The sequence below is a fragment of the Hippoglossus hippoglossus genome, chromosome 6 (genome assembly GCF_009819705.1).
Source record: "Hippoglossus hippoglossus isolate fHipHip1 chromosome 6, fHipHip1.pri, whole genome shotgun sequence".
NCBI classification, from domain to species: Eukaryota; Metazoa; Chordata; class Actinopteri; order Pleuronectiformes; family Pleuronectidae; genus Hippoglossus; species Hippoglossus hippoglossus.
This window is the reverse complement of record NC_047156.1, coordinates 17,470,308-17,494,558: the sequence shown is the minus strand read 5'-3', so window position 1 is coordinate 17,494,558 and position 24,251 is coordinate 17,470,308. Positions and strand designations below refer to the sequence as shown.

Below are 24,251 nucleotides of genomic sequence, written 5' to 3'. Positions count from 1 at the left end.
TTGCGTTTACCAAGCTAATTGGCATTTACTACGTGGCTGTGAGTTTACAATGTCCATGTGTGTGTGGGGGATAAAGAACGGCGGGATAGGTAGACATGTTTCAGCACTGCGTTCTGGAGGAGTTATTTGGCAATTTCCATGGAGAGACACTTCAGCCAAAACTAAAGGTGAAATATTTTACTTGCAATGATATATAACAGCAAAAAGCAGCAAATAATCGCATTTTAAAGGCTAGAACAAGCAGATAATTAGCATTTTTGTAGCGACTGAAATAACTTATCAATTTTCAAAATGTTTATTTCGATTACTCTTCTGTTTATTAAATAATCAATGAATTGACTGTTTCAATTGAAGTTCAACCAGAGTGGTAAGAAAATGTATATTATGGCTATTAAATCACTGATGCTTTGACAGGTAAGTCGTCTTCTTCAGTGCACCCGCAAGCAGTGGTGAATAAATAGTTTTCAATCAGTACTGAGTGTTCCCATTCTATCCAGTGTCAGCGTTGCAGGCTGTGTGCACGGCTGCAGCAGGAGTGTGGGTAAGGCCGATGTGTCATGAGGCAGAACCGACTGACGTGAAGCCGTTATGACAAGCTAGTTGACACTCTGTCTCCTCTTAGTTCCTAGAATGATAAGATTGATTGGTGAAGACAGAAGGGAAGAACGTATGAATGTGGGATAAAAGCCGCACAAGACAAGATTATCATGTAAAATTTATAGTCTGACCAGTCTGAAGAGGACAAATAAGGCTGTAGTGGAAAAGAGTGTCATCTGTTTTACATGAAGAGCGTGGGACAGTCAAAGGCACTTCAAAGCTTGTCGACAGGGCCTGGGTGTATGTGACTTGAGTTGCATAAAGCCATTTGTGAAGTCTGATAAATTGTGTGATGTAACTTCAGTCGTAGACTTAAATTTGGAATATATCGAAAACCTGGCAGTGGATTTAGAATGAAATGATGTGACCAGAGCTCTGTAGCGGCTCCAAATCTCTGGTTGAGGCTAGTGACTCAAAGATACATTAGCTTCTACCAGCACCTGAATCTGTGACCCAGCTGTCTGTGGTTGAGATGCATCGTGGGTAATGCAGGGGGCGGGTTTGGACAAGGACGACCTGGAGTGAAAAAGATGATATCTCTGGTTCAGCTAAATCAATTAAGATCTTTTCTTTTTTCCCTGACTCCGCCGATGTTAGAGGAGTGCTATGTTAAATTTGTGAAAGTGAAAGTTTGTGAAAAAAATTTATGTTTTCTATTGTATATACCCTAACCAGGTAACTGAAACCAGTGAGTTCACAAATTTCACAGTATGTGGGTTTTCCAGTCCACGTTTTTTTAAGGTATCTCACTGTTATCTGAAGCTGTGCATATTGTATGAAGTTTCCTTCTGCATTTTACATGCTCCTGATCTTCAGTTTAATATTTTGTCCATGCGCTGTCCCAGTTTGCTTTGGCCTCTGTCCCAGTTCAGACCAGACGCTTGCTGCTGTCCACTCAGTGTAGGGAATAGGGACAAGCTCTCTGCCTCATAAAACTCTTTACACGAACTTTATAAATTTGCAGAGGATTCAGGAGCCGCATGTCCTATTTTTCATGGCAGGTTTTTTAACACACAGATTCTAATGATCTGTTTTTGTGAAATCAAAGTTTTAAATCAAGCCCATGCGTTTGAAAACCCTTTTAGTTAAGGCTGATGCTTTACTCAACCTCCACCATCTCCTATAGTTAACTGGAAGTTAATGAATTCAGTCGTCTATCAAACATTTATTACTTTAAAGCTTCTCAAATGTGAGAATTTTGCCGCCTTTCTCTGCCTCATCTCTTTGTCAATTGGATATGTTTGGACACTGTAAAGAATAAGAACTTAAAGATTTTAGACAAAAGAATTTATACTGACAATAACCATCTATTGCAGCCATATTTTGAGAATAGAACTGTTTGTCCGTGTACTGTTCACCTTTTAATAATCAACATTTAGAGAGCATCTCTAGTTCTCAGTTAGACCCTGTTCTCTTACAGTGTCCATCAAACGCAATCATCCCCACCTTTCCTCTGTTTGATTGTGGCTGATTTGATGCGTTGCTGGATATAATCCATGTCATGAGTCATGACGGACATCGGGAAGACAGAGGGCTGTCACTAGGGACTAGTTGACAGGCAACGAACCCTGAAGCCCTGCTCTGCTCATGTGTTTTCATGTCTGCTTTTACTCATTATCATCGTCATCATCATCATCATCACCACAGACAGACAGACAGACAACAACAGGTCCAAACTTGCAGTTGTAGTGGAGTCATGATTTCTACATCGAGGTCACAGGGAGAGGCTTCTCGTAATCTGCTGCTGCCGCCGCCAAACATTCACAAATATCTTCCGTCTTGATTCAAACTCCTTTTCCTTTCCTCACAGTGATTCTCTCTCACACACATAGAACTTTTAGCTCCTGCACTCAGTCACACTCGTGCACACAGTAAATGCAGCTGGAATGTGTGATGTGGACTCAATGTGGCCCAGGCTAGTCCTGCTCCATTCAGCAGCAAATCCCTCCGGTTTAGGATTTGCTTTTACAGTCCGCTGTGCCAGGGACCGAACTCTAAACTCACCCGTAAGAATCTCTCACTAACTCGTCATGTTTTCCCAGGGGGGAGGAATGTAAAGCAATGTGCCTGAATGAGCTGAGTCATAATTATCATCTGGGTGCTGATTTGTCTCTGTCTTTGTTCACACAGTAAGAGACCTAGTGATCTAACCTTGTCTTTGGTGTCAGTTTGGCTCCTGATGAGGGATTGTGAAACATGGCTGCAGGCGGATGAGGTGTCGTCTTTTTTGAATTAACGGCAATTTACAATACAGACCTTGTCAGTGAAATGTCAAGAGCCACATCAACACTACAGCTTTCAGATAGTGGGTTCATTATTCTGTAACTAAAACATGCAGTAATGTACTGCCCTTTTGTCTTGCATGGATTCCAGCCCAATTTCTTTCTTTTTGCCTTCCTCAGGCCTCCCCTTCCCGAGAGCTCCATGGAGAAGATGAAGCGGTTCAAGAGACGTCTCTCTCAGACATTACGAGGCAGCCACACCATTGACGAGTCGCTGTCTGAGCTGGCTGAGCAGATGACCATCGAGGAAAACGGCCTGAAGGACAGCGGTGAGCTTTAATTACAGTTACTGTAAATGTTGGTATTCAGATCTCCATAGATTTCTCAAAGTTTCTCTTCATAATATTTCATGGCTCTGAGATTAAGTAGTTTCAGTTTAGATACGTTTTCTTCACATTACTTATGTATGGCAAATGCCTCTAAATACTACAGTGTCCATGAGTCTCAGCATACCAAGGTCAGACTATGCGACTTTCAAAGTCATCGGATCCCTGTGCAGTTCACACTACATGATGCCTTGTGATTGGGAGTCTTGCAGTCTTTGTGCATTCATACTACTCGATTGATTAGCGACAGGAGGCTACACGAACCTTTACCACCCAAACCCCCTGACTAATATGTCTGGTGTCCAACTACGTACATAGTTGTTGCAAACTTCTCTAGGTGTATAGCCTACTAGAAATCTAATCAGAGGAATTGACATGTTAGTGAGCCTCTAAAAGGCTTTGATGCTTTGAAGAGATCACACAAAGCCATTGGCGACTGCAGTTTGAGCACTGATTTGGCTCAGATTTGCTATTGTCTCTTGACTTCCAATAATTGTCGGCGAGTGGAAAATTGGGCTAAAAATGAGGAGTTCTGGTGCTAAGAAGGTGAGACCAGTCAACGGTGCAAATTTAGAATGTCTGTGGTGTTAAAGTAATGGCTTTTTAAAAATTCATATCAACTATGAAATGCCAATTTAGACAGTTATATGTTTATACTAGGGTGGTAGCGATTCTCCAAATCCAAGGTTCAGCTCAGTCTTCGGTTTTTGAGACAACTTAAAGGTGACTACAGTTACAGTGCTGTTGAATTATCACATTATACTATGAAATGTTCCTAATATTGTTGTCTTCCTCATTCAAATCAAATAAAGACTAAATATTAGAGACACTATATAACAGTCCAATTCAACAGCAACGCATAAAGCAACTTTTATGGAGGGAGGATATACTGGAGGATTGTTGAATTAGACTCCATTAGAGCAAGTCATACCTATCTGGCAGCTGAGTGTGTTCCTGAGTGTGTATCTCTGGGTCTATCTGGTCACTGTGGGCTGTGTTGCTGATTAATACGAGGGGCTTAGTTGAGTTGATTTGAGGGCCCAGGTCACACACATCTACAACAAGTGAAGGATAAACATAGTCGAGTGGGCATTTATTCAAGCACCGGGATAATGTGTAATACCAGCACATTTACGTAATGAAGAGCATGTCCGAAATGGGATTTAGTCATTGACTTTTAATGGACTGCAGATATAATGTACTTTTTTATCCAAAGCCAAATCCAAATTTGATCTAACACGGACCTAGAATCTGAAAGAGGAACTGCTGAATGTTTTATTAAGTTAACAATTGAAGCTCACATTTAGCAGCATGCTCAACAGAACACAGTGGCCCTCAATCACCAATTTCTTCTTTATAATTTTCTTAAATTTGTTCTTAAGAAGTTTTCTAAGAAAACTCTACGTCAGATTAATGACGCGTTCTTAAACTGCAGAATTGTTCGCATCTTTGTTTTTATATTGATGAATGCCATGTGTTCTTAAATTGGAAGCGCGTGTCAGTTTTTCCTAATTAGTGTAGGTAAACCCTCCGCTAATACCCATAAAAGGGCATGAGACTGCAGTGCCGTGTGCACACACAGAAACCGCAGAAACTCAAAAGAACATTTAAGAAAGCAGGAATGATTGAACAAAAATCTAAAGATGGCACCGCACCGGACTCAAACCGTAATTTTTTTTAATATTTTGTAGTTTCAGCAGTGGACATAAAATACCCCAAAAACAATACATGGGATGTAGTTACATTTTCAGTGAAAGCTGTAATGGGAGAAAGTGGCATAATAAGTAAAAAAAATTGTTAATATAAATATTGTCAAACACAGAAGAGAGAGGGGGAATGAAAAATAAAAGGATGGAGCAGCTTGTCATTGGAAACACAGCATTGCAGGTGTGGATACTCGACCTGAGCCTGACGGGACCCATAGGGATTGGACAATGTGGGCCAGGTTCAGACAAAATGTAATGATTGGATATTTCTTACTGAAAATGCACCTCAGGGGTTGTGGTTGACCTTTTTCATTAGGCTTTAATATAAGTTGTTACTCTTTACAGAGAACCAAACATTTTCTAATAAAGATGCGCTTCTTTCACACTGACAATTCAGTTTTATTTTTCTCCAACTGCCACTCGCTTATTGTCGGTTTGTATATAAACTCTGCTCCGCGCACACACATACTGTAGATGGTTACATCATACATTTGGATCCCGTTGAAGGCTGCCGCCTTCAAGGCGTCAAAATATAAAGCAGAGCGGCACAGCAGCTTATCTCTGCAGATATTCACAAAATCTGCAGGGAGCGAGGGAGGGAGCATGCCTCAGTGTGCCACCACGTCGTTACCATGGCACTCGGGGGTCTGGAAACATTCTAGAGTTTCCATGACATTGCCACAGCAACTTGGATGACTTGGTGAGACTAGTTAGGAATCTCTTTTTTTAATGCATCTTTCAGCTCTTCCCTAAATTTCATGCTCTCTCTCTTCCAAGCCTCTTTCAGACTTGTCCTCAGTTTTTTTCCCTTCTTCAAACAATCAGATCGTCCTAGACTCCCCCCTTCACCTCCCAATTCTTCTGAGAACTAACTGAGCTTTGTAAAGAGCTTTTTGTGTAGTGATTAACACCAGGTTTGGCCAGAGTGTTCTGTGCTTGGTGTGTGGGGACACAGAATCATGTTCTGTGTGTGTGTGTGTGTGTGCGTGCGTGTGTGTGTGAGACAGAGCTTGCGTGTTGGGATTGCTGTGGCCTGTGTAACAGTAAGTAGGGTAGAGAGGAGACAGAATGGAGTAGCCAGATGAGATGTGATCTGAACTCTGTGATTGGGGAATGTGTTCTGGTTCTGATCTGGTTATGTAACGCAACATGACTCAGGCCAGCGGCGGTGGCAGCAGCTGCACAGAGATAAGGGAGCGGTGGCATAAGGACCTGCATATTATCCTTGGGGGCTGTGTATTTTTCTGTCTTCATATAGGGAATATAGGAAATTCTTAACAAACAGCGCAGTGCAAATGTTTTAGAGGAGGCTCTCAAATAGAAGGGCAATAATAGTTTCTATTTTCTAATTAACACACACAGTAGAAACAACAGAAAAAAGGTCAAATGAGTTGGTGTGACCATCCTTGGTGTTTAAAATAGAGCTTTGTGGAGGCCACATCTTCTGGATCAGATGTCACCAGATCTGCTGCAAGACTCTTTGTTCTTCTTGTCACTTCAGATACTTCTTCATGACTCTGGTTGTGTGTGGGGTTGTCACAGGGGGACTGCAGGTCCTTAAAAAGTCTTAAAATGTATGAAATTCAGTTTTACAAATTTAAGTCCGTAAAAGTCGCTGCAAAATGTCTCTGCTCTGCCACACAGAAGAAGGATTACTAATTCAGATATGCGTTTGTCTGTTTCTAGTTGAGTTCATGCCTTTCTGACCAGCCTGCTAGCTAGTTTATAAACATTTTGCTGTGAATCAGCTTAGAAAAGGCAGTCTGAGTCTTGTGAACCTAATTTGAATAATGAAAAAATACACAGCACCACAGAGTTGGTTGACCCTGGATACCTGAGGCCAGACTAATCATTGAGCTGTGGGGGTGTTTCAGGTGAATACGTGGCTGGCTTACTCTCGAAGCTCACAGATCTTTGTTTACTATTTATTATAGACGTTGTAGATATAAAATAAAGCATGTTGCTACTACATGTCTAACTTCCTGCCTCTAATTTCGTTTAAGGAGACTTTAATGTGCGAGTTGTTTTTGTTGAACTGCCCTCCCTGTACTTGTTCCCATCGCTGTTTCATATGATCTGAGTCTTTTTCCGGGGGGGGTCATCATCAAGATGGCACCCTGCGTCTGTTTGCATGTTTGGGTGGAGGGTTCACCATGTTGAGAGCTGTCAAAACCACAGAAGTGGGAATTACAAGTGGGCCGTGAACTGTGACTCTCCGTGTATTATCTTGTAGTATTTTGATCATGAACTGATATAAACTATTATTTCATTCTCTCTGACCTTGTTTATGTCTGAGTGACAAACCAATGTTTACGCTCCATAAACATCTTTCTCTTGTGTGATGGAATTATTTACTCTTCATAGCTGTTGCTTTGTGTTACATCCTAATCCTCACTGCCCTCGTTGCACATGTCCTGCAGTGTCCGTCTGTCTGGGGTCCGACTGTCCTGCTTAACTGCTTCCCTGGGACTCAGTGTTTTCCCCCACAGTCTGTGTTTCAGTATGTGCTGCTCTGTACATAATAAATCCCCCTAAATCCTTTGCTTTCTGACAAATGGGACTACACAATTTAGACTACAAGGCCTTTTGTTTACATGCTAACCTCTGTCACTTCTTTACTTTTTATACCGGCTATTCACAGTATTAGAGTTGCAGTGGTCTCAAGAACAGAAGCCTGAGGTCGGCATCTGTTTACATTAGGATAACCACAGTTTCAGTGCAGGAATGTTATACTCAGTTTTGTTTGAAACAAACAAAAATATGGAAAAATTACACTAAACTGTACAGCACTAAATCTATTTTACAACAATTCACCTGTTTCTTTCATCAGTCCATTTACTTTTATTATCTCAGTTTCTTTCTTTGTCTTTTTCTTCTGGGTGTTTTCCTCTGTTTATCAGTCTCACCCTGCTTCTCGTGATAATTACAATTTAAATTGAGTATCCTTACATAAAATCCATTTACACAAACACATGCTTATTGTGCTATAGTGATGCAATAGACTGTCCTACTAAGTCACGGCAGTTCTTATATCACATGCAAATCTATGCATCAGTAGGTTAGGACTTAAAACCACTTATGTAATGATAGTGATTATTTTATGCAGTCTGGTGTTATGCTATGGTTTCGCCACTGCATCAGAAAGCTGTTAGTCAGACAGACAGAAAATGTCTGTCTGACTAACAGTATTGAAGTAACGTATTGAAGTTTTAAAACGTTTAACTTTTGCATGTCTGTACTTCACTTTGCCATTTGTAATTTATTGTCTGACATGTAAACCCTCATATACCTGCAATGACAATGAACAAACAATCATTATATCCATTGTTTTTTGTGTCTTCTCCGGCAGAGCCCATAGTAAGGAATGGTCGTCCTCCGTCTGCCCACAGCGTCCACTCCTTCCTCCATCAGTACACAGGATCCTTCAAAAAGCCACCGCTGCGACGACCTCAAAGTGTTATCGGAGGAGGCCTCGGGTCTCTCATGGTCATGCCTCGCAATGGCAGTCGCCTTGGTGAGACACGCACACACACACAGGCTGTGGTCACATTTGATTTGCGTCTTTGTGACTTTAAACAGAGGTTTAGTGCAGGAGATTTATTTTGTGTTGAATTTGTAGAATGTGTGTAGATGCTCCAGTGGCAAATTTTATTCTCGTTTTTAATTTAAATATAAAGCTGTTAGATTTAGCCGTCTAATAGCCACACGTAGAATATCTTCAAAACATGTCAGATGCTTGTCTTACACTTTTCTTCTGAGTCAGCTGAGCCTTCATACACTAAGTGATATATCATGTGTGAAATTATGCGCTGAAACAAAGATTCCCGGAGGCAGATGTCTGTGCAGAAGTATCAGTTCAATCATTCCAGATTTTACATTCAGCCACACTGTAAACAGTTTGTTAGAAAATGGAGCCATACCATAAGGATTTCAGATGCTCTAAAGAAAACTAGTCGCCTGGATTGTGAGCCCAGGTACAATATTTAAATCCACAACAGTTTCTATGCTATAAACATAAAGCCTGGATAAGATAGCAGTGTGTTTCATCCTGTATGAAACCTGAGTTTGTTTGAGACGTGGGGAAATGAGCATGATATATGGATTTGTCTAAGGCCCTGTGGCACTAAAGTATATTAAATATATCAGTCAAACTTATTAAATCTAATATACTTTCTGTGCACGTCATGTGTTCAACACAGCCGAGGGCGAGATAAATACAAAGAAGCTGGTAAAAGTAAATTAAAGTCAGTAATTTACTGAAAGTCTAGTTTATTTAATGCATCACCTTTCACAGGGCAGATCACAAAGTGCTTCACGAAACAACAGTTTTTACAATTAAATAATTAGACAAAGCATTAGCACACGAAAACACTATGAAAACTACACAAAGGGCTGTTTGAATAAATTGGTCTTCAGCTTCTTTTTTAAGTTTTTTTAAGTGTCCACAGAGACTGCAGATCTTTTGCATGGTTGGGTATCCTTTGGGTTTTTTTCCGATACCAGTGTTGAATTGACTGGTCAGAGATGTACATAGCTATCTGGATCCAAATGATCTGGACCATTTGTAGGTGGCCCAGAAACCATCTGCTGAGGGAGGTGAAGTCTAAGCTGTTGCTGAGCCCTGACCTGTTTCCACACAGACCTGCTCCATCTCCCAAACTCAACCCCTCATCCTTCTTTCCACTCTCTAACTTTCTCTCTCCGCTCCAGACATCGTCCACGAGAACCTGAAGATGGGGTCCGATGGGGAGAGCGACCAGGCATCAGGGACGTCCTCTGACGAGGTGCAGTCGCCCACGGGTGTTTGTCTGAGAAACCGAGGGAACAGACGCATCTCTGCAGAGGTGAAATTTGAGTCTCTTGTGTTGTCACACTTTCTTTGTCCTTGCGCAGACTTCCTGCTTTTTGAAATAGTAATTATGTTGTGGGGTGTGAGTCACCGGCTACTCTTTAACAAGCTCTGACGTTGGAATATGTTACTGTTGTGAATCACAACACATCTGTTCATCCTTGTTATACCTGGACTAGCGGTTACTCCTCCACATTGTCATTGAAGGTCGGGTTAATATATTTCAATGGGAAGCTAATGATTCTCAGTATTTAACAATGGACTTTTTTTCCTCTGTAAGACACAGTATCTAACGATGTGTGTGTTGCAGCTTCACACTTGGAACCTGAGCATTTTCCTGTTTTCATGAACACGCAGCTGCCCACATAATCTTAGCATTATACATTAATACGCACACATACATAAGCACATACATATGTACACTGACTCCACATACTGTACCTCTAAACATTGTTTTGAATTTCTTCACTACCACCTACACCCACTAACCTTTTTCTGTTTCTCTCTCTCAAACATACACACACGCAGTGGTAGTTATATAATGTCAACACATTATGGAAAGACTTTTGCTGTGATTATTTTTGTTGTTGTTTTGTCTTTGAATTTTTATTTCATACCACAATAAGGATGTTATGCAGGTTGTTTTATTTATTTATTGTATTTATTAAATACAGAGCAGCATCATTATTCCAAAATAAAGATTCAACATTTGAGAACAAAAACAAGCCTCTGTAGAAATAAAATGGTCGTGGCTCCAGTCATACTGAGGCTGATTTAGTGGAGCATATTTGAAGGCAAACACGCACACAAATGGAGAACGTGATCAGGAGTGAAAGCTTTAGTCCTGTTGGGCCATAGCGACACAAAAGGCAGCATGAGGCCATAGGAGAAATGACACTTTCGCAGATGTGTTTCCATAGTAATGACAGAAAATCCGATGGACAAGATGACATCAATCATTTTTGTTTCTGTCATTTGTTTAGTGTTAAATATGATTTAAATAAGACTTAAATTTGAAGTGTATATATACACACTTTCATATATATATATATATATATAAATGAAAGTGTGTTTTATATTTTGCTGTAACAACAAAACAGGGAAAACCTTATTATTGTAGCATAGTATCCACATGTCTTTCTCTACAACAGAGCCAGGAACATGGACCTTTTTTAAAGGTTCAGTGTGTAAAATGTAGTGATATCTAGTGGTCAAGTTGCAGCTGAATAACCCTCACCTCACCCTCCCCTTCCAAACATGAAAGAGAACCTGTTGTGGCCTTCAGGTAAAAACTCAAAATGAGTAGCTTGTCCAGTTTGGACTATTATATTTGGACATGGCGGCCTCCGTATAGAGGACTAGCTCCCTATGTAAATATAATTTTTTTAAATTTAAAGGGTCCATTTTAGGGTAAAGAAAACAATAATTTGTACAATTTTAGATGAAACACACTAGTAAAAACATCACTAGGCGTATTTTATATCCAATTTCTGCCAATAGATCCCTTTCACCTGAATCTTACACCCTGGACCTTTTTTAAATCCATCTTAATGACTACTAATGGGATTTTAGGGATGTACACCTGACTGCAGTGTCAGGGTGACTGTGGGTTGGTGAAAGTGAAATGTCAGTGAAGGTTAACCCTTACATGTTGACGTTTTTACTCATTTTAACATCCTCAAACATACAAAGCATTTGTTTTGGAAATTGATTTATGATCATTTATAATTTTTACAGATTAAATTACCTTGTCTGTGTGGTAGATGTTGACAATTTGACAATCTGTCAGTGAAGCACATCTTGCTCAGCACCTGCTGGTTCATCACAGGAGGAAAAAATCTTGTGATTGAAGAAGACACACTTCTCCTCCTCTTACAGTGTTTATCAGTCACTTTGATTGCAGCAGGATCTCTGGGGGTTTCTGATTTCTGAGCGCATAACCTACACAGACAAACCAAGCAAGCGACAGACTGCTCGAAAAAACAAACAACAACCTGTAAAAGTGCAGTTAAGCAGCTTACACCATTTTGGGCGATACCCACAATCACGCACACACATCCTGCCTCCACACACATGTTCACAGACATTACACGTCACATCTCACTGTGCCTTTGCAAGCAGCGTACCTCACACTTCCTGTGACTGTTTCACAACCAGAGAATGTTGTACACGTACACAGTTAAACTCAGATTCTTTCTTGCAGCCCAACAAACACACTGTGCATTGATTGTGCTGATACAAGCAGCATGATTGAGCGCAGAGTTGCTGTTGATAAAGTGATCCAGCAACGAAATCACTGTGTGGCCTCACTCACTGTCTCTGTGCTGCAGTGACTCTCAAAGGAGGGACAGGAGAAGAGGATGAGGACGAATGAGGAAGTCCTTCCGTCTGTGGTCAGGTAGCGGATTGGTGGATTGTCAGTCTCTTGCTGCAGAGGAAGCAGTGCTGTTTTGGGATTACATCACAAGGATTACTGTAATACGGTCCAGATGGGCCCCTGTTGTAACAGATTAGGCCTGGTTGATTGGACAACTAGAGGAGGGTGGGGGGTGCAAAGGTCAAGTGATGGATGGCATCACTTGCTCCGATGACAAACCACCAATCCTGGTCCTTCACACAGACACTACAGAGCAGCAGTGCTGGATGTAATGATCAAAATTAAAAAACACAGATGCACATTGTGGCAGCATGTGCTCAAGCTGAACGGCTGTTATTTACATGACTTAATGTTTTTTTATTTTCGATTAATCTGCCATCAAAAATTGTATACAAAATTAATAGAAAGTAGAGAGAACTTTCTGTCACAGTTTCCCAAAGCCTGTGTTTTTCTTTTTTGTTTGCTTGTTTTGTCCCAACACAACAAAACTGAAAGACATTATAAGAACATAACAGCAAATATTCTTATTTGAGAAGTGAACACAGCCCCAAATTTATTATTAAAATAGTTATGGATACATTTTCTGTCAATCAACAAATACTTTTTTATCAACTATTAATTTCAGCTCTACATAAATGCATTGTTAGAGTAAGTAAGTAAGATGCAAGTTCGTTATATATCTAAAAAGCTTGTGGTTCAGAGTACATCCTTTTTATGTGCTTGAAGTTAACGTAGGATTTTTATTGGTCCTCCACAGATTTCATACAAATATATCTGAATATATGCAAACAGAATAACAAATCCACACAGCAGAAAAACATGTCTAATCAAATTCTTTGTCAGTGCATCAAATGCCACCTCAGTAGGATGCGTTCTACTGAGTGCCATTCTAGTTGATAAATATAATTTTTTCTATTGGTATTATATGGGATTATTGCTGGTAAACTGTTCATGTAATTTGACAAGTAACAATATCAGACATGCGCTGCATCCAACTCCTCAAGTGTGAGGCCTCGCTGCTGTCATTAGTCGAGTCACTGTCATGGTTCATCTGTCCCGGATTTCTCAGTTTCACATTCATCAGTGAGCTTGTTGTTCAAATGTGGAAAGTTCAGAGTTGCATATTATTGTATTGCAGTGAGGGGGGCAGAGCAGTCGAGTGTTACTAAGTGTCCAGTGTTACCTCGGGGGGTTTTAGATTTATAGCAGAGAGAGAGACCGGATTAACAGTAATCTAACAAATGAAGGAAATGCATGATGGGAAGGATCCGTGTGTGTGTGTGTGTGTGTGTGTGTGTGTGTGTGTGTGTGTGTGTGTGTGTGTGTGTGTGTGTGTGTGTGTGTGTGTGTGTGTGTGTGTGTGTGTGTGTGTGTGTGTGTGAGATTTTTCTATAAGAACTCATTAGATTCATGATTTAGTACTTTGTTGCTCTGGGAAAGACTTTACCCTGAACTCTTAAAGGGCCCCCTACAGGGAGCCTTTCTCATGTGCACAGTCTGCTGCACAGAACTGTATGGAAGCATGCGGCTACACGTGTATTTATACACATACACACTGCCCTCTCTGTTGACCAGTGGAGGCCTAAAGCTGGCTGTATAATGCTGGTTCTTACAGATTCTACTTGTTTACTCTGGATCTCTGCCATTTTTTGCTAATCAGTGGTATTTATTCAGAGCTTACACTGTTTACTGAGAGTTAACTCCGTTTTCTCAGGGTTTTACACCATGTGGACACAAATTGAGTCTCTGTTGTGTGTCTCTCTTTGTGTGTCCAGGACCTGAACAAACGTCTGTCTCTCCCGGCCGACATCCGGATACCTGATGGTTACTTAGAAAAACTGCAGCTGAGCAGCCCGCCCTTCGACCAGCCGCTGAGCCGACGCTCCCGCAGAGCATCACTGGTGAGAGAGAAAGAAAGGGAGAGAGCGAGAGAGAGGGATACAGAGGAGTAGTCATATTTCTGAACTAGGTGAAGTAGAGAATAGAAAAGTAGATGTTAAGAGAGGAAGTAGTTAAGAGATATACATATATAAATAACAGCATCAGTATATGATGACCAGAGAACTACAGATAACATCATTTGACACAGTTTTTAATGAAATTATGTTTTCCTTTGAAAGTCTTTTTCTGTTTTTGGTTAAACCAGCAAATTAAATAATCAAACAAATCATCACATAAAACTAAATCCAATATTGCCATGAAGAGGTGTTTAAGATCTCATTGTCCAATAATGGAGGCATTAATAGAAATGTATCTTTTGCATGTTTTTAGCAAACACAAGAATACAATACATAAAATGAAAAGACCCAATATATAGACGGAATAACATTTCTGAGAAATACAAAATACTGTAACATGAGTAACATGAGTAAATTTAGAATCTAAAGTGTTTCGATCACACACAGCCTAATACACCTAACATGTTTTAACTCAGGTCTACATCAGTATGAATTGTATGGAAGATGTGTATCATCTCATGATGAACTCTAAGTCATATCCTCATCTTATCTTACATTTAGTGGAGGAAAACGTGTGCGTACCTCCACACTGCAATGTAAATGTAAACTATTTGTTGCCCACCATTGAGCAATTCTGATATGAGAGTCGTGTGTAGAAGAGTGTGACAGAATCAGAAGGAAACGGAAACGGAGTGAATGGCAGGGAGGAGCTGCAAACAACAAGAGGATCTCACACCTCGACCATTATCTGTCTAACCTCATCCTCTCAGTCTGTTGTCACGTATTAACATCACACTCCAGAATTCACTTCATCAGCTGCCTCAATAATTAGCTTGTGATTTTACTTCCCGTCGAAAGGAAAACAGAGGAACACTGAGCTTCACTCATACACGCTCCCCTGCAGAGTGGTTTATAAAGCAAAGTCCTCGCTTGGCAATATTCACAATGTTCAACACCCGGTCCTATCAGCTCATCTGGTGCTGGTCCCTCTGGGTCAGTTAAAAATCTGGTGACCCTGCCTTTAGTTTTTAATGCTCCTAGTTTCTGGAAAAGCTTTTCTCAGGACTGAACATGACCTCCCACTCTCACTTAGAAAAACAAAAGCTGTTGCGTTTTATTAAAGAGCTTTGGATCTTAGTTATTAGATAATCTCTCTCTCTGTGCATGTAATAAAGTGGCTGTGAACTGTGTGTGCAATTTGTTCTCTCATATTAGATTTTTAGCACATTATGGCTTTAGCTACTTTTAATTTTTATCAATTAGTGCTGATTATTTTCTGTCATTACACAACTTATTTAATTCGATTAACAGCCCAAACCCAGATATATTCAGTATATTCACTTATGACAAGTGTCAAATCCTCACATAGGAAAAACAGAAACCAGCTGTTTTAAAAATGACTAAAATACTACCAACCAGACCACAACAGTTTTCAGTTGTATATTAAATCTGCTTTATAAATAAAGTTTTCCTTTGCATGTCTTGCCTATAAACAAACACTTTGTAAAAGCCAAAAGCCAACGGTCCTTTGTCACAACACATTAGAAGTGATGATGGTCGGGGGCGTGTGACCTCCTTACATCCCCCTCTGTTGCTGCGAGGCCGTCACAAGGATTTCTCGTGGTGTCTGTAAGCTTGTCATCGCTAATTCAGACGCCGCCCTCATTAATACGGTTTGTCCTTTTCTCTCCTCCAGTCAGAAATAGGATTTGGGAAGCTGGAAACCTACATCAAACTGGACAAACTGGGGGAGGTACGTGAGTGTGTGTGTGTGTGTTCAGTGTCAGCCTTGGACTCTTTGCTGTTTTCCACCAGGTGCTAATTCTCAGTGGCACTTGGTGACATATCGTGCACAGGCACATTCACAGATTTAACTTTTGACCCCTGATGGCTCAGACTGTGCAGCATCAGTCCAATCTCTGAATCATGTCCCCACCTCTGTCCTTCTGATCTTGTCCTCCAGGGCACGTATGCTACCGTCTTCAAAGGGAGGAGTAAGCTGACGGACAACCTCGTGGCGCTGAAGGAGATCAGACTGGAGCACGAGGAGGGGGCACCGTGCACAGCGATCCGAGAAGGTACGAAGGTTGACCACGAACCCTGCAGCAGTCCCACAACTGACTTCACTTAGATTAGACGATAGAAGATTATATTTGTTTATGATAAAGTGCCTTCCACCACAGGGCATGTTTGAAGACGTTGATAAAATTCTGGTTGTTGTGAGTGTTTGAGAACAGTGACACTTGAACCAAGGTTCACTAATACAAATAATTGCTCTGTTACCACCACCCTCAAAAAGAAATGAAATGTGCTCAATTTGGAGTGACAGTGATGCATCAGCTGAAGGCAACAATATGTCTTCCATTCACTTTCACTGAAGCCGGCACGTCTGACACATTCAAACATGTCTTCAATTTTGCTGGGATCATCTTTGGACAACTAGATGTTAATGTTCAAAGATGGAGGATTAAGTATTTTGCCATTTCACTATGGGACTAAAAGATGTACAGCTTGTAATCACCCTAATCAATATTTATATGTATTAGTCATGTGACTGTGACATCACCTCCTAAGTGTGGGGTTGTTTTGTTGAAAGCAAGATGAGTGGGACATTATTTGTGTGAGTCTGTTTGTCCCTGTGCTGTAGGTTTATGTAGATACTGTTTACTTTGTAACTACTTAAATATTAGTTAAAAGTCAGGTTGGTTAGTTGTTTTCAGAACACTTTCTTTATTTTATTTGTTAAAATCCTCCTCCTTTAAGTCCCCAAAGCATCACTAAATAAAGTCGGACTAAATTAAATAATTGGTCGCCGTGCTTGTCTGTCACTGACCGACCTGCCTGCCCGTGTCTCACTGCGCAGCACCTAAGTCTTCAGCAGGAGGAACAAACAATGCTGAAACATACACGATGAGTCACGGAAAAGTCGGCTGTGAGCAGTTGTCAGTCAGTGCATGTTCATGTTTTGGGGGCGTAGCTTTGACAAGAGGGCTGATGGGAAGGGGTGGGATGTATCTGTTGTGTTTTTGCAAATGCACCATCCCAAAGCCTGCTCGCCTTTTCTGGATTTTCTAACTCTTCCACGCTTTCATTGAAAGTCTGAGACATTTGTGAGGGATGTAAGGATTTATAATACACATGACTGAAGTTGATCAGTGTAAACCCACCTATATGAGCGTTTAGTTTGTGTTTTAAAAAGTAATTGTTATTATAAAGTAATAAAAGAGGCAAGATACTTAAGTAAATAAAAGGGGATTGTACTGGTGAGATTAAAAGCTATCCCAGCCAAAAGAGAGAAAATCTTGTCTAAAATAACAGCAAATAACATATTACAGACAAACGAAGACAATAAAACTGAAATGTTTTATTCCGTATGTCACTTAATGCAAAAACAAACCACCCTTTTCACCTTTTTCTTTTCCTCTAGTGTCGTTACTGAAGGATCTGAAACACGCCAACATTGTGACGCTGCACGACATCATCCACACAGAGAAGTCGCTGACACTGGTCTTCGAGTACCTGGTGAGACCAACACATCCTCTGCCCTTCACTTCCTCCATGACTCACATGTTAAAATATGCTAAAACAAATATATTCTACATCTTTAATATTCATGAGCCTCAGGAGATTAGAGCTTGCTTACCTGCTGTTTCTGTGCCTGTAGCCTCTGCACTCCTCTGACGTCCATTCTCTCTCTCTCCCCCTCTCTCTTGTCCAGGACAAAGACCTGAAGCAGTACATGGACGACTGTGGGAACATCCTGAGCATGCAGAATGTCAAGGTGAGCTGCCGCAGGCTGCCTGCTGGCCCAGCCAACTTCAGCAACTTCCAGGACTTAAGTGGTTACTTACACTAACAAGAAACACTGTTAGTGTGCCCCCTGGTGGTGGAGTGTAGAAAGTAGCACTTGTTTTCTTAACCTTTTCCACAAAAACCTGTGTGTAGAAATGTTGTTACATTTCCTTTTTTGGACTGAAAAGATTTGAAGACATATTGTTATTTAAACACAAATGAAGAAAAACTTCTTGGATCAACGTGACACAAAACATTTGCTACTTAATCAACAGAGTTGCCCACAATTTCCACAAAAGGTCAAGGCACAAGGTTCAACAGATAAAAAGCTTTTATTATTGTGGCTACATGATTAAAAACAAGACCAACGCATGCTGACAACACACCGGATCAAACAGTCATGCACACAGTTAAGTGAATTAAGTCACAGCTTCTGTCACACGTGAGTTTACACAGCAACATCTGGCTCCCTCATTACCCCTGCACTCAACTCTCATAACCTCCACATCACAAATTATAGTAAATAAATCTGATATAGGAGTAAATTCTGTCAAAACCATACACCACTATTACCACTAAATACTTAGATATTATTGTAGTAATATAAGTAAGTAAGGCTTGGGTTGTTAAGAGCAGTAGTTCCTAAATTAGGGGCCGAGATCGCCTAGGGGTGTCACAAGATGATTTCCATAAATTAAATTTAAATCATTTGAAATAGCATATTTTAGGTCTATTTGTAACAAAAAATTACAATATATAATATTTAAACATAAAATAAAACCAACCACCTTTGGGGATAATGGGGCTCCCAAGTCTCTTGCAGCTTTATTTTGGGGTTTAGAGGGACCATCAAAAGATTGTGTTACCATAAGCATTTCATTTAAACCTGGTATTCTCCTTAATAATATTTCAGAAATAACATTCATAATGTTTAGTGTTTTAATTCACAACCACTGCATGAATCTGAGTTTGACAATAAGATCATGGTTACTTATCAGAAATGTCTCTTTCCTCAGATTTTTCTGTTCCAGATCCTGCGAGGCTTGGCGTACTGTCACAAACGGAAAGTTCTTCACAGAGACCTGAAGCCCCAGAATCTGCTCATCAACGACAGAGGAGAACTCAAACTGGCCGACTTTGGTAAATGACAAGAACTCACATTAAAGATTGAATGGAGATTTGAAATCTGCTTTATCTATATTTTACTACTGCATAACACATTGTTTATATTTCACACATTTCTGCTCCACAGGGCTGGCGAGAGCGAAGTCTGTGCCCACTAAAACATACTCTAACGAGGTGGTGACACTTTGGTATCGGCCTCCCGACGTGCTGCTCGGCTCCTCTGAGTACTCCACACAGATAGACATGTGGTGAGTGGGCCTCGCGCGCCAGGGGCGACTACAACTGTTACAAAACACGTATCACAATCATGGCTACTCTCCTCTTTCTGCCCATATGCCTACAGAAGATCCAAATATTTCTAATTTCAGTAAATTGTTTTACGTCTCTAACGAACACAGATTTTTAGAGGTTTTTTTTGTCGATGCTCTTCAGGACAGACGTACACAGAGACCTTGATGTGCACGTGCTGCTGATGAACACACCCTCGAGCTTTTATGGAATTTGACTTTCGATGATTTTTCCCGCTGCTTTCTCCACTCACAGACACAAAGCAGTCAGTTACTGCTCGACTCTGGGAGTTCGGTCTAAAAAGTTCATGCTGGTGTAACTACAGACGACCTGTAGAGTTAGATTGTGTTTGAAGCTTCATTCAGACCTAATCCCTCCTGTCTGCGTCTCCCTCACAGGGGTGTGGGTTGCATATTCTACGAGATGGCCGCCGGCAGGCCCCTGTTTCCAGGCTCCACGGTGGAGGACGAGCTGCATCTCATCTTCAGGCTGCTAGGTGAGTGCTGCCCCCTGTTGACCGGGACGCGATGGAACTTTGAATATGAGCCTTTAATCGCATTAACCCTGGCATGTAGCCCCTGTGGCAGCGTGAAAAGCCCCCTGCAGCTGCCGCCGCAAAGCCCAACTCTGACATGGTCGATTGAATGTCCCTCCACAGGCACTCCGACAGAAGACAGCTGGCCTGGAATATACTCTATTGACGAGTTCAAGTCCTACAAGTTCCCCAAATACAAGCCCCAGCCCCTCATAAACCACGCACCCAGGTAAACAGGGAGTATTCATACTCTGTTGTCATTTTATCTTTCTCTATCTTTTTACACCAGACATAGTGAACTACAGATTCTACCATGTTCTGGTTTTATTACATTTTTCAACTGTAAACAGCCTTTAAGTTAATGAACACTTCCCCTGACTTCTCTTCTCGTTAGCCCTCTTGTCATTGGCGATGGAAAAGAGCAAATGTTTCTGATCAGACCCAGGTATCAGAAGAGAAGGGCTTTTTCAGTTTGTAGTGAATGAGACATTAGTATTTGAGGTTTGTTTTGTTAGCATCTGGTGCTTTTTGTTGCTTCCTGTAAGGACATCCTGTGGAATAGTTGACTGTTTTCCTTCCTTACACTCGCCAATATCTGTGAGTGTCCCCCACTGCCACTGACCTCCCCTCCCCTTCCCTCTCTGCAGGTTGGACACTGATGGAATTGACCTGCTGATGTCATTCCTAAGAGTGAGTCTCTCAGTATCTGGCAGCTATGTCAGGACTGTATTTATAGAAGGAAGTGTATCCAGGCACATGCTCATTTGTATTCAATCACACACTAACTGTTCCTGTTCTTTTACTGACTCTATGTTTCTTAACTTCAGTACGAGTCCAAAAAGAGGATCTCTGCCGATGAAGCAATGAGACAGCCGTACTTCAGGAGCCTGGGGCCACGTGTGCTCCCGCTGCCAGAGAGTGAGTAATGAAATGGCAATGCAGTAATGCAGACTTGGCAGGCTCCACTAGGTACAACTTGAAGGATATTGCAGCGTGCAGCGGGGATCAGTTACAGCCTCGTAACATAAGGCACTATTCTCCTGGCAAGATGTGATTTCTGTCGCACTGACAAAATAATGCTCTACATGTTTGGCAGGCATATCCATATTCACACTGAAGGAGGTTCAGCTGCAGAGGGATCCCGGCTACCGGAACTCATCGTACCCAGAGTCAGGTGAGTTATAATATTAATGCCAATAATCAACACTCACTGGCCTTCAGGCAGCCTCTCTTTTTTTCTATAGTTTTCATGTCCGACATCATAAAATACTGTCTCGTTTGACACGGTTTACACCAGGGTCTCCTCCATCTTGGCTCACTATAGCTGCTTTCAAACATGCACTGCACTCCGGATAATCTCCTGACTTTCTTCAGAGGGGCTATATTTGTGAACCCAAATGTCCGTCATGCCATCCCCCGAGTAAAAATTCCTGACCATGTCCGACTGAATATATGTGGGTAAACAACAGGAGATCCTCTGCAGGATTCACCACTTGAGGACGTTTTTAACATGTGACAGAAGCAAAACTTCAAAAAACAAAAAGAAAAGAAATATCTTGGCGGTGCCATACACGTAGAAGACATGGACGGAGATGTCAAGAGATCTTTTGGTGATAAGAGCCGATGCCAGTGTGCTGTAAACAAACAACATGTGACATCTGCAGTGAATGAATACGTCCTGCCTGCTGCTCCGGATCCCACCCGGACGCTCAGGAGATTTCTGTGTTGTTGTCTCTGAGCAGAGAATCTCCTGCTGCTTTATTCATGAGTGAAAGGCAAACTCTGGAGAAAGTCCAGACCTCGTTGTCCTGACATTCTCTGGAGTTCATGTCTGAAAACAGCTTATGAAAACTACAACCAATGACGGTCAACCACACAAATATTGTGGCTATTGGTTTAGGCTGCGACGCAAAAGCAAATGTTTCATTCACCTCCTGTGCTTGCACAGAATAGCAGGATTTCTGCAGGTTTAAAGAAGTTAAACTCTAGACTTTTTAAGACAGTAATGAAGGAAATTTAAAACATATGTCAAGTACAACAGACATGAAGGAGTATGAAGTCCCAGAGTTATACACTTTTCCATAATTTAAAGATATAGTCATGAAGCCAAGTTGAGAAGAACCCTGGAAACACCATGTAATCTGTCAAACTACAGGCAGAGACAGTAGGTATCTATAAGTATCTATAATCTCTGAGTGTGTGTATGTTCTGAGTGTTTCTAGACTCACGTCAGTTCCACGTAGTTTTTTTGTTAGTTTTATTACAGCATAATAATAACTGTAAGAACTACAACACACAGAGACATTAAAAACATGCATCCCGCCAAAACTAATTTTAATGTAGCGTTAAGTGAATGTTAACATAATTAAGACCAACATAGTTTAAGACTCAGTGGAAACCCTGCATAGGGACGACGCTCAGATACTAATTTTGTTTTTTTTACTTGAGCCCACTCACCAACACTGTTACAGCTCGTGGAGATGAAAGTGTCTGATTATGAAAATCTCTTCTGTAAACTATATCAAATCTATAATTTATGTTTCCATTGATGTTTTTTCTCTCCTTCAGGCAACGGAAAGAGCAGAAGACAGAGTATGCTGTTTTAGACTCGCTGGACTCTTTTTTGTGACCATTTGGGAAGGATCTCCAAGCTGTACAGTCTCGCCAATGGATCAGAGATCTGAGATGGATGTTGGCGTGGAGCAGTACCTTCATCGTCCTCATCATCCTCATCACCCCCTCTCAAACTTACTTGGGAATCTCATCCACAGTGCGACCCCCCCCCCCCCCCCCTTCCCCTCTAGAAGAGACGTTTATATACTGTACATCTATATTTATTGAGAAGAGAATTTGCTGCTAAATCCAACTACTGTCTAGAATTCTAATGGGCTCAGTCACTTTAATGAGAACATGCAATGTATATAGATTTCCTTTTTTTTTTTTTTTTTTTTTGATGTGGTGGTATTTTCAGTGTTTATTTTTTTTTCCATTTCCATTTTCATACATAATGACTCCTCCACCTCAAAGCTCCTCCTCGGTGTGAGTGGATGTGTACAGCTCATGTGTACAGCTCAGCAGACGTCCCTCCGTTCGCAGCATGAACGGAGGGACGTCTCTGTAGCAGCTCAAAGTGGTTTGATTCTGTTGCTACGGCGCCGCACAAAGAATTTGCGACCATTTGCTCTGAAGGTTTCTGAGGCCAGCTCTGATTTAATAACTGATCATTTTATCCTAACTGGAGGCTAATCCGAGAGAAATGCTGCCAAGCTCTGTGGAAAAAAATAAGAAAAAGAGATTTTGTTTTGTCAGATACTGGCAAAGAGTCATTCCAGGATGCTGTGGTCTCTGTTGTGACCAATGAACAAATGCAGGAGGGAAACTGGCAGCGTAGAATTATTAACAAGGGCATTAAAGGATTAGATCCGCCTCCTAAACAATCAAACTCGTGAACAACCTCCCTCATCCTCGTTCTTCCTCGCCTCAAGTCGGACACATTTTCTCCTCCACTCAAAGAGGAGAAAGCGCAAAGTGAATTTCCAGTGTCGGAATCCGTGATGCTGCCTTTCCAGACGTGTTCTCCTCCTTTCTGCCATTCCCATCTCCATCAACTGTAAAAAGAAGAATGGCTCAAATGGCTACCTTTTTATTTCTCTGGATTGCCTCTATCGTTGTGTTGCATGTCTGTTCTGTCGTAGGAGGAAGCACACGTTCAGGGAGCATAGCTGTAGTCCTGCCCCCCCCCCCAGTGAATAAGAAACTAAAGTCAAATCTATTTAACAGTGTTACAGGAGATGTTTTGTATGATATTCTTTAACTTTATTTGTCGATCATTGTTATCTGTGTGGGATTTCACTGCAGATGAACTCCCATATTTGAGCTTTTTTTTTTTTCCAGAGTAAAGAATATTAAATCTAATGTTTAAACAGAATCCATGGGTATTGGTTTTGATTTTCTTTCCCAGACACTTCATATTTTGTTTCAGCTAGACTTTTTAAAACCATAATAAATGACATTAAAGAACTATGTTAACTCTCATAACTCCAGGTAGATACAGCAGGTATCCATCGTTCACTCAGCTTTTCAGTTTTCTTACAGCGTCTTACTATCTGTAAGAACATCACACTGAGACATAACAAAACTCACATCTTACCAAAACATTCTCTTAAAAAAGCCAAATTTAGCAGTAGCATTAAAATAAACATTAACGTAATTAGGACTTACCTGAACATATTTAAGACCTAGTATGTAATAGTTTAACATGACGTTTTAAGGCCTAAAATTCACATCGTTAAATTTTACACCTTTAAGACCCTGCAGAAACCCTGGATAAGGGGTTAAGAGATTAAAAAAATTAAAACTAAAGTTTAAACAGAATCCACATGAGCATCCACGTCTGATTTTTTTCCTTCACATCTT

At 40.9% G+C, this 24,251-nt stretch overlaps 1 protein-coding gene and 1 long non-coding RNA gene across 2 annotated transcripts in view; one reads left to right on the top strand and one right to left on the bottom strand.

Annotated features, from left to right (window-relative positions):
- The window catches only part of LOC117763867 (cyclin-dependent kinase 17-like), a 32,111-nt gene extending 8,348 nt beyond the window's left edge, over nt 1-23,763 (top strand). The window contains exons 2-17 of the mRNA XM_034589330.1: nt 3,000-3,148; nt 8,261-8,425; nt 9,622-9,755; nt 13,913-14,038; nt 15,792-15,848; nt 16,059-16,173; nt 17,523-17,617; nt 17,814-17,876; nt 18,904-19,027; nt 19,140-19,260; nt 19,699-19,796; nt 19,959-20,064; nt 20,483-20,525; nt 20,663-20,753; nt 20,932-21,009; nt 22,404-23,763. Of these exons, the coding sequence (XP_034445221.1) occupies nt 3,022-3,148; nt 8,261-8,425; nt 9,622-9,755; nt 13,913-14,038; nt 15,792-15,848; nt 16,059-16,173; nt 17,523-17,617; nt 17,814-17,876; nt 18,904-19,027; nt 19,140-19,260; nt 19,699-19,796; nt 19,959-20,064; nt 20,483-20,525; nt 20,663-20,753; nt 20,932-21,009; nt 22,404-22,441 (1,581 nt within the window). The 5' untranslated portion in view covers nt 3,000-3,021 and the 3' untranslated portion in view covers nt 22,442-23,763. The remainder of the gene's footprint in view (nt 1-2,999; nt 3,149-8,260; nt 8,426-9,621; nt 9,756-13,912; nt 14,039-15,791; nt 15,849-16,058; nt 16,174-17,522; nt 17,618-17,813; nt 17,877-18,903; nt 19,028-19,139; nt 19,261-19,698; nt 19,797-19,958; nt 20,065-20,482; nt 20,526-20,662; nt 20,754-20,931; nt 21,010-22,403) is intronic.
- Nucleotides 22,823-24,071, bottom strand: LOC117763871. The gene is made up of 2 exons (XR_004614229.1): nt 23,834-24,071; nt 22,823-23,799 (listed from the first exon to the last, which is right to left on the bottom strand). It is a non-coding gene; the product is annotated as an uncharacterized LOC117763871 (long non-coding RNA).
- Between the last annotated feature and the right edge of the window lie 180 nt (nt 24,072-24,251).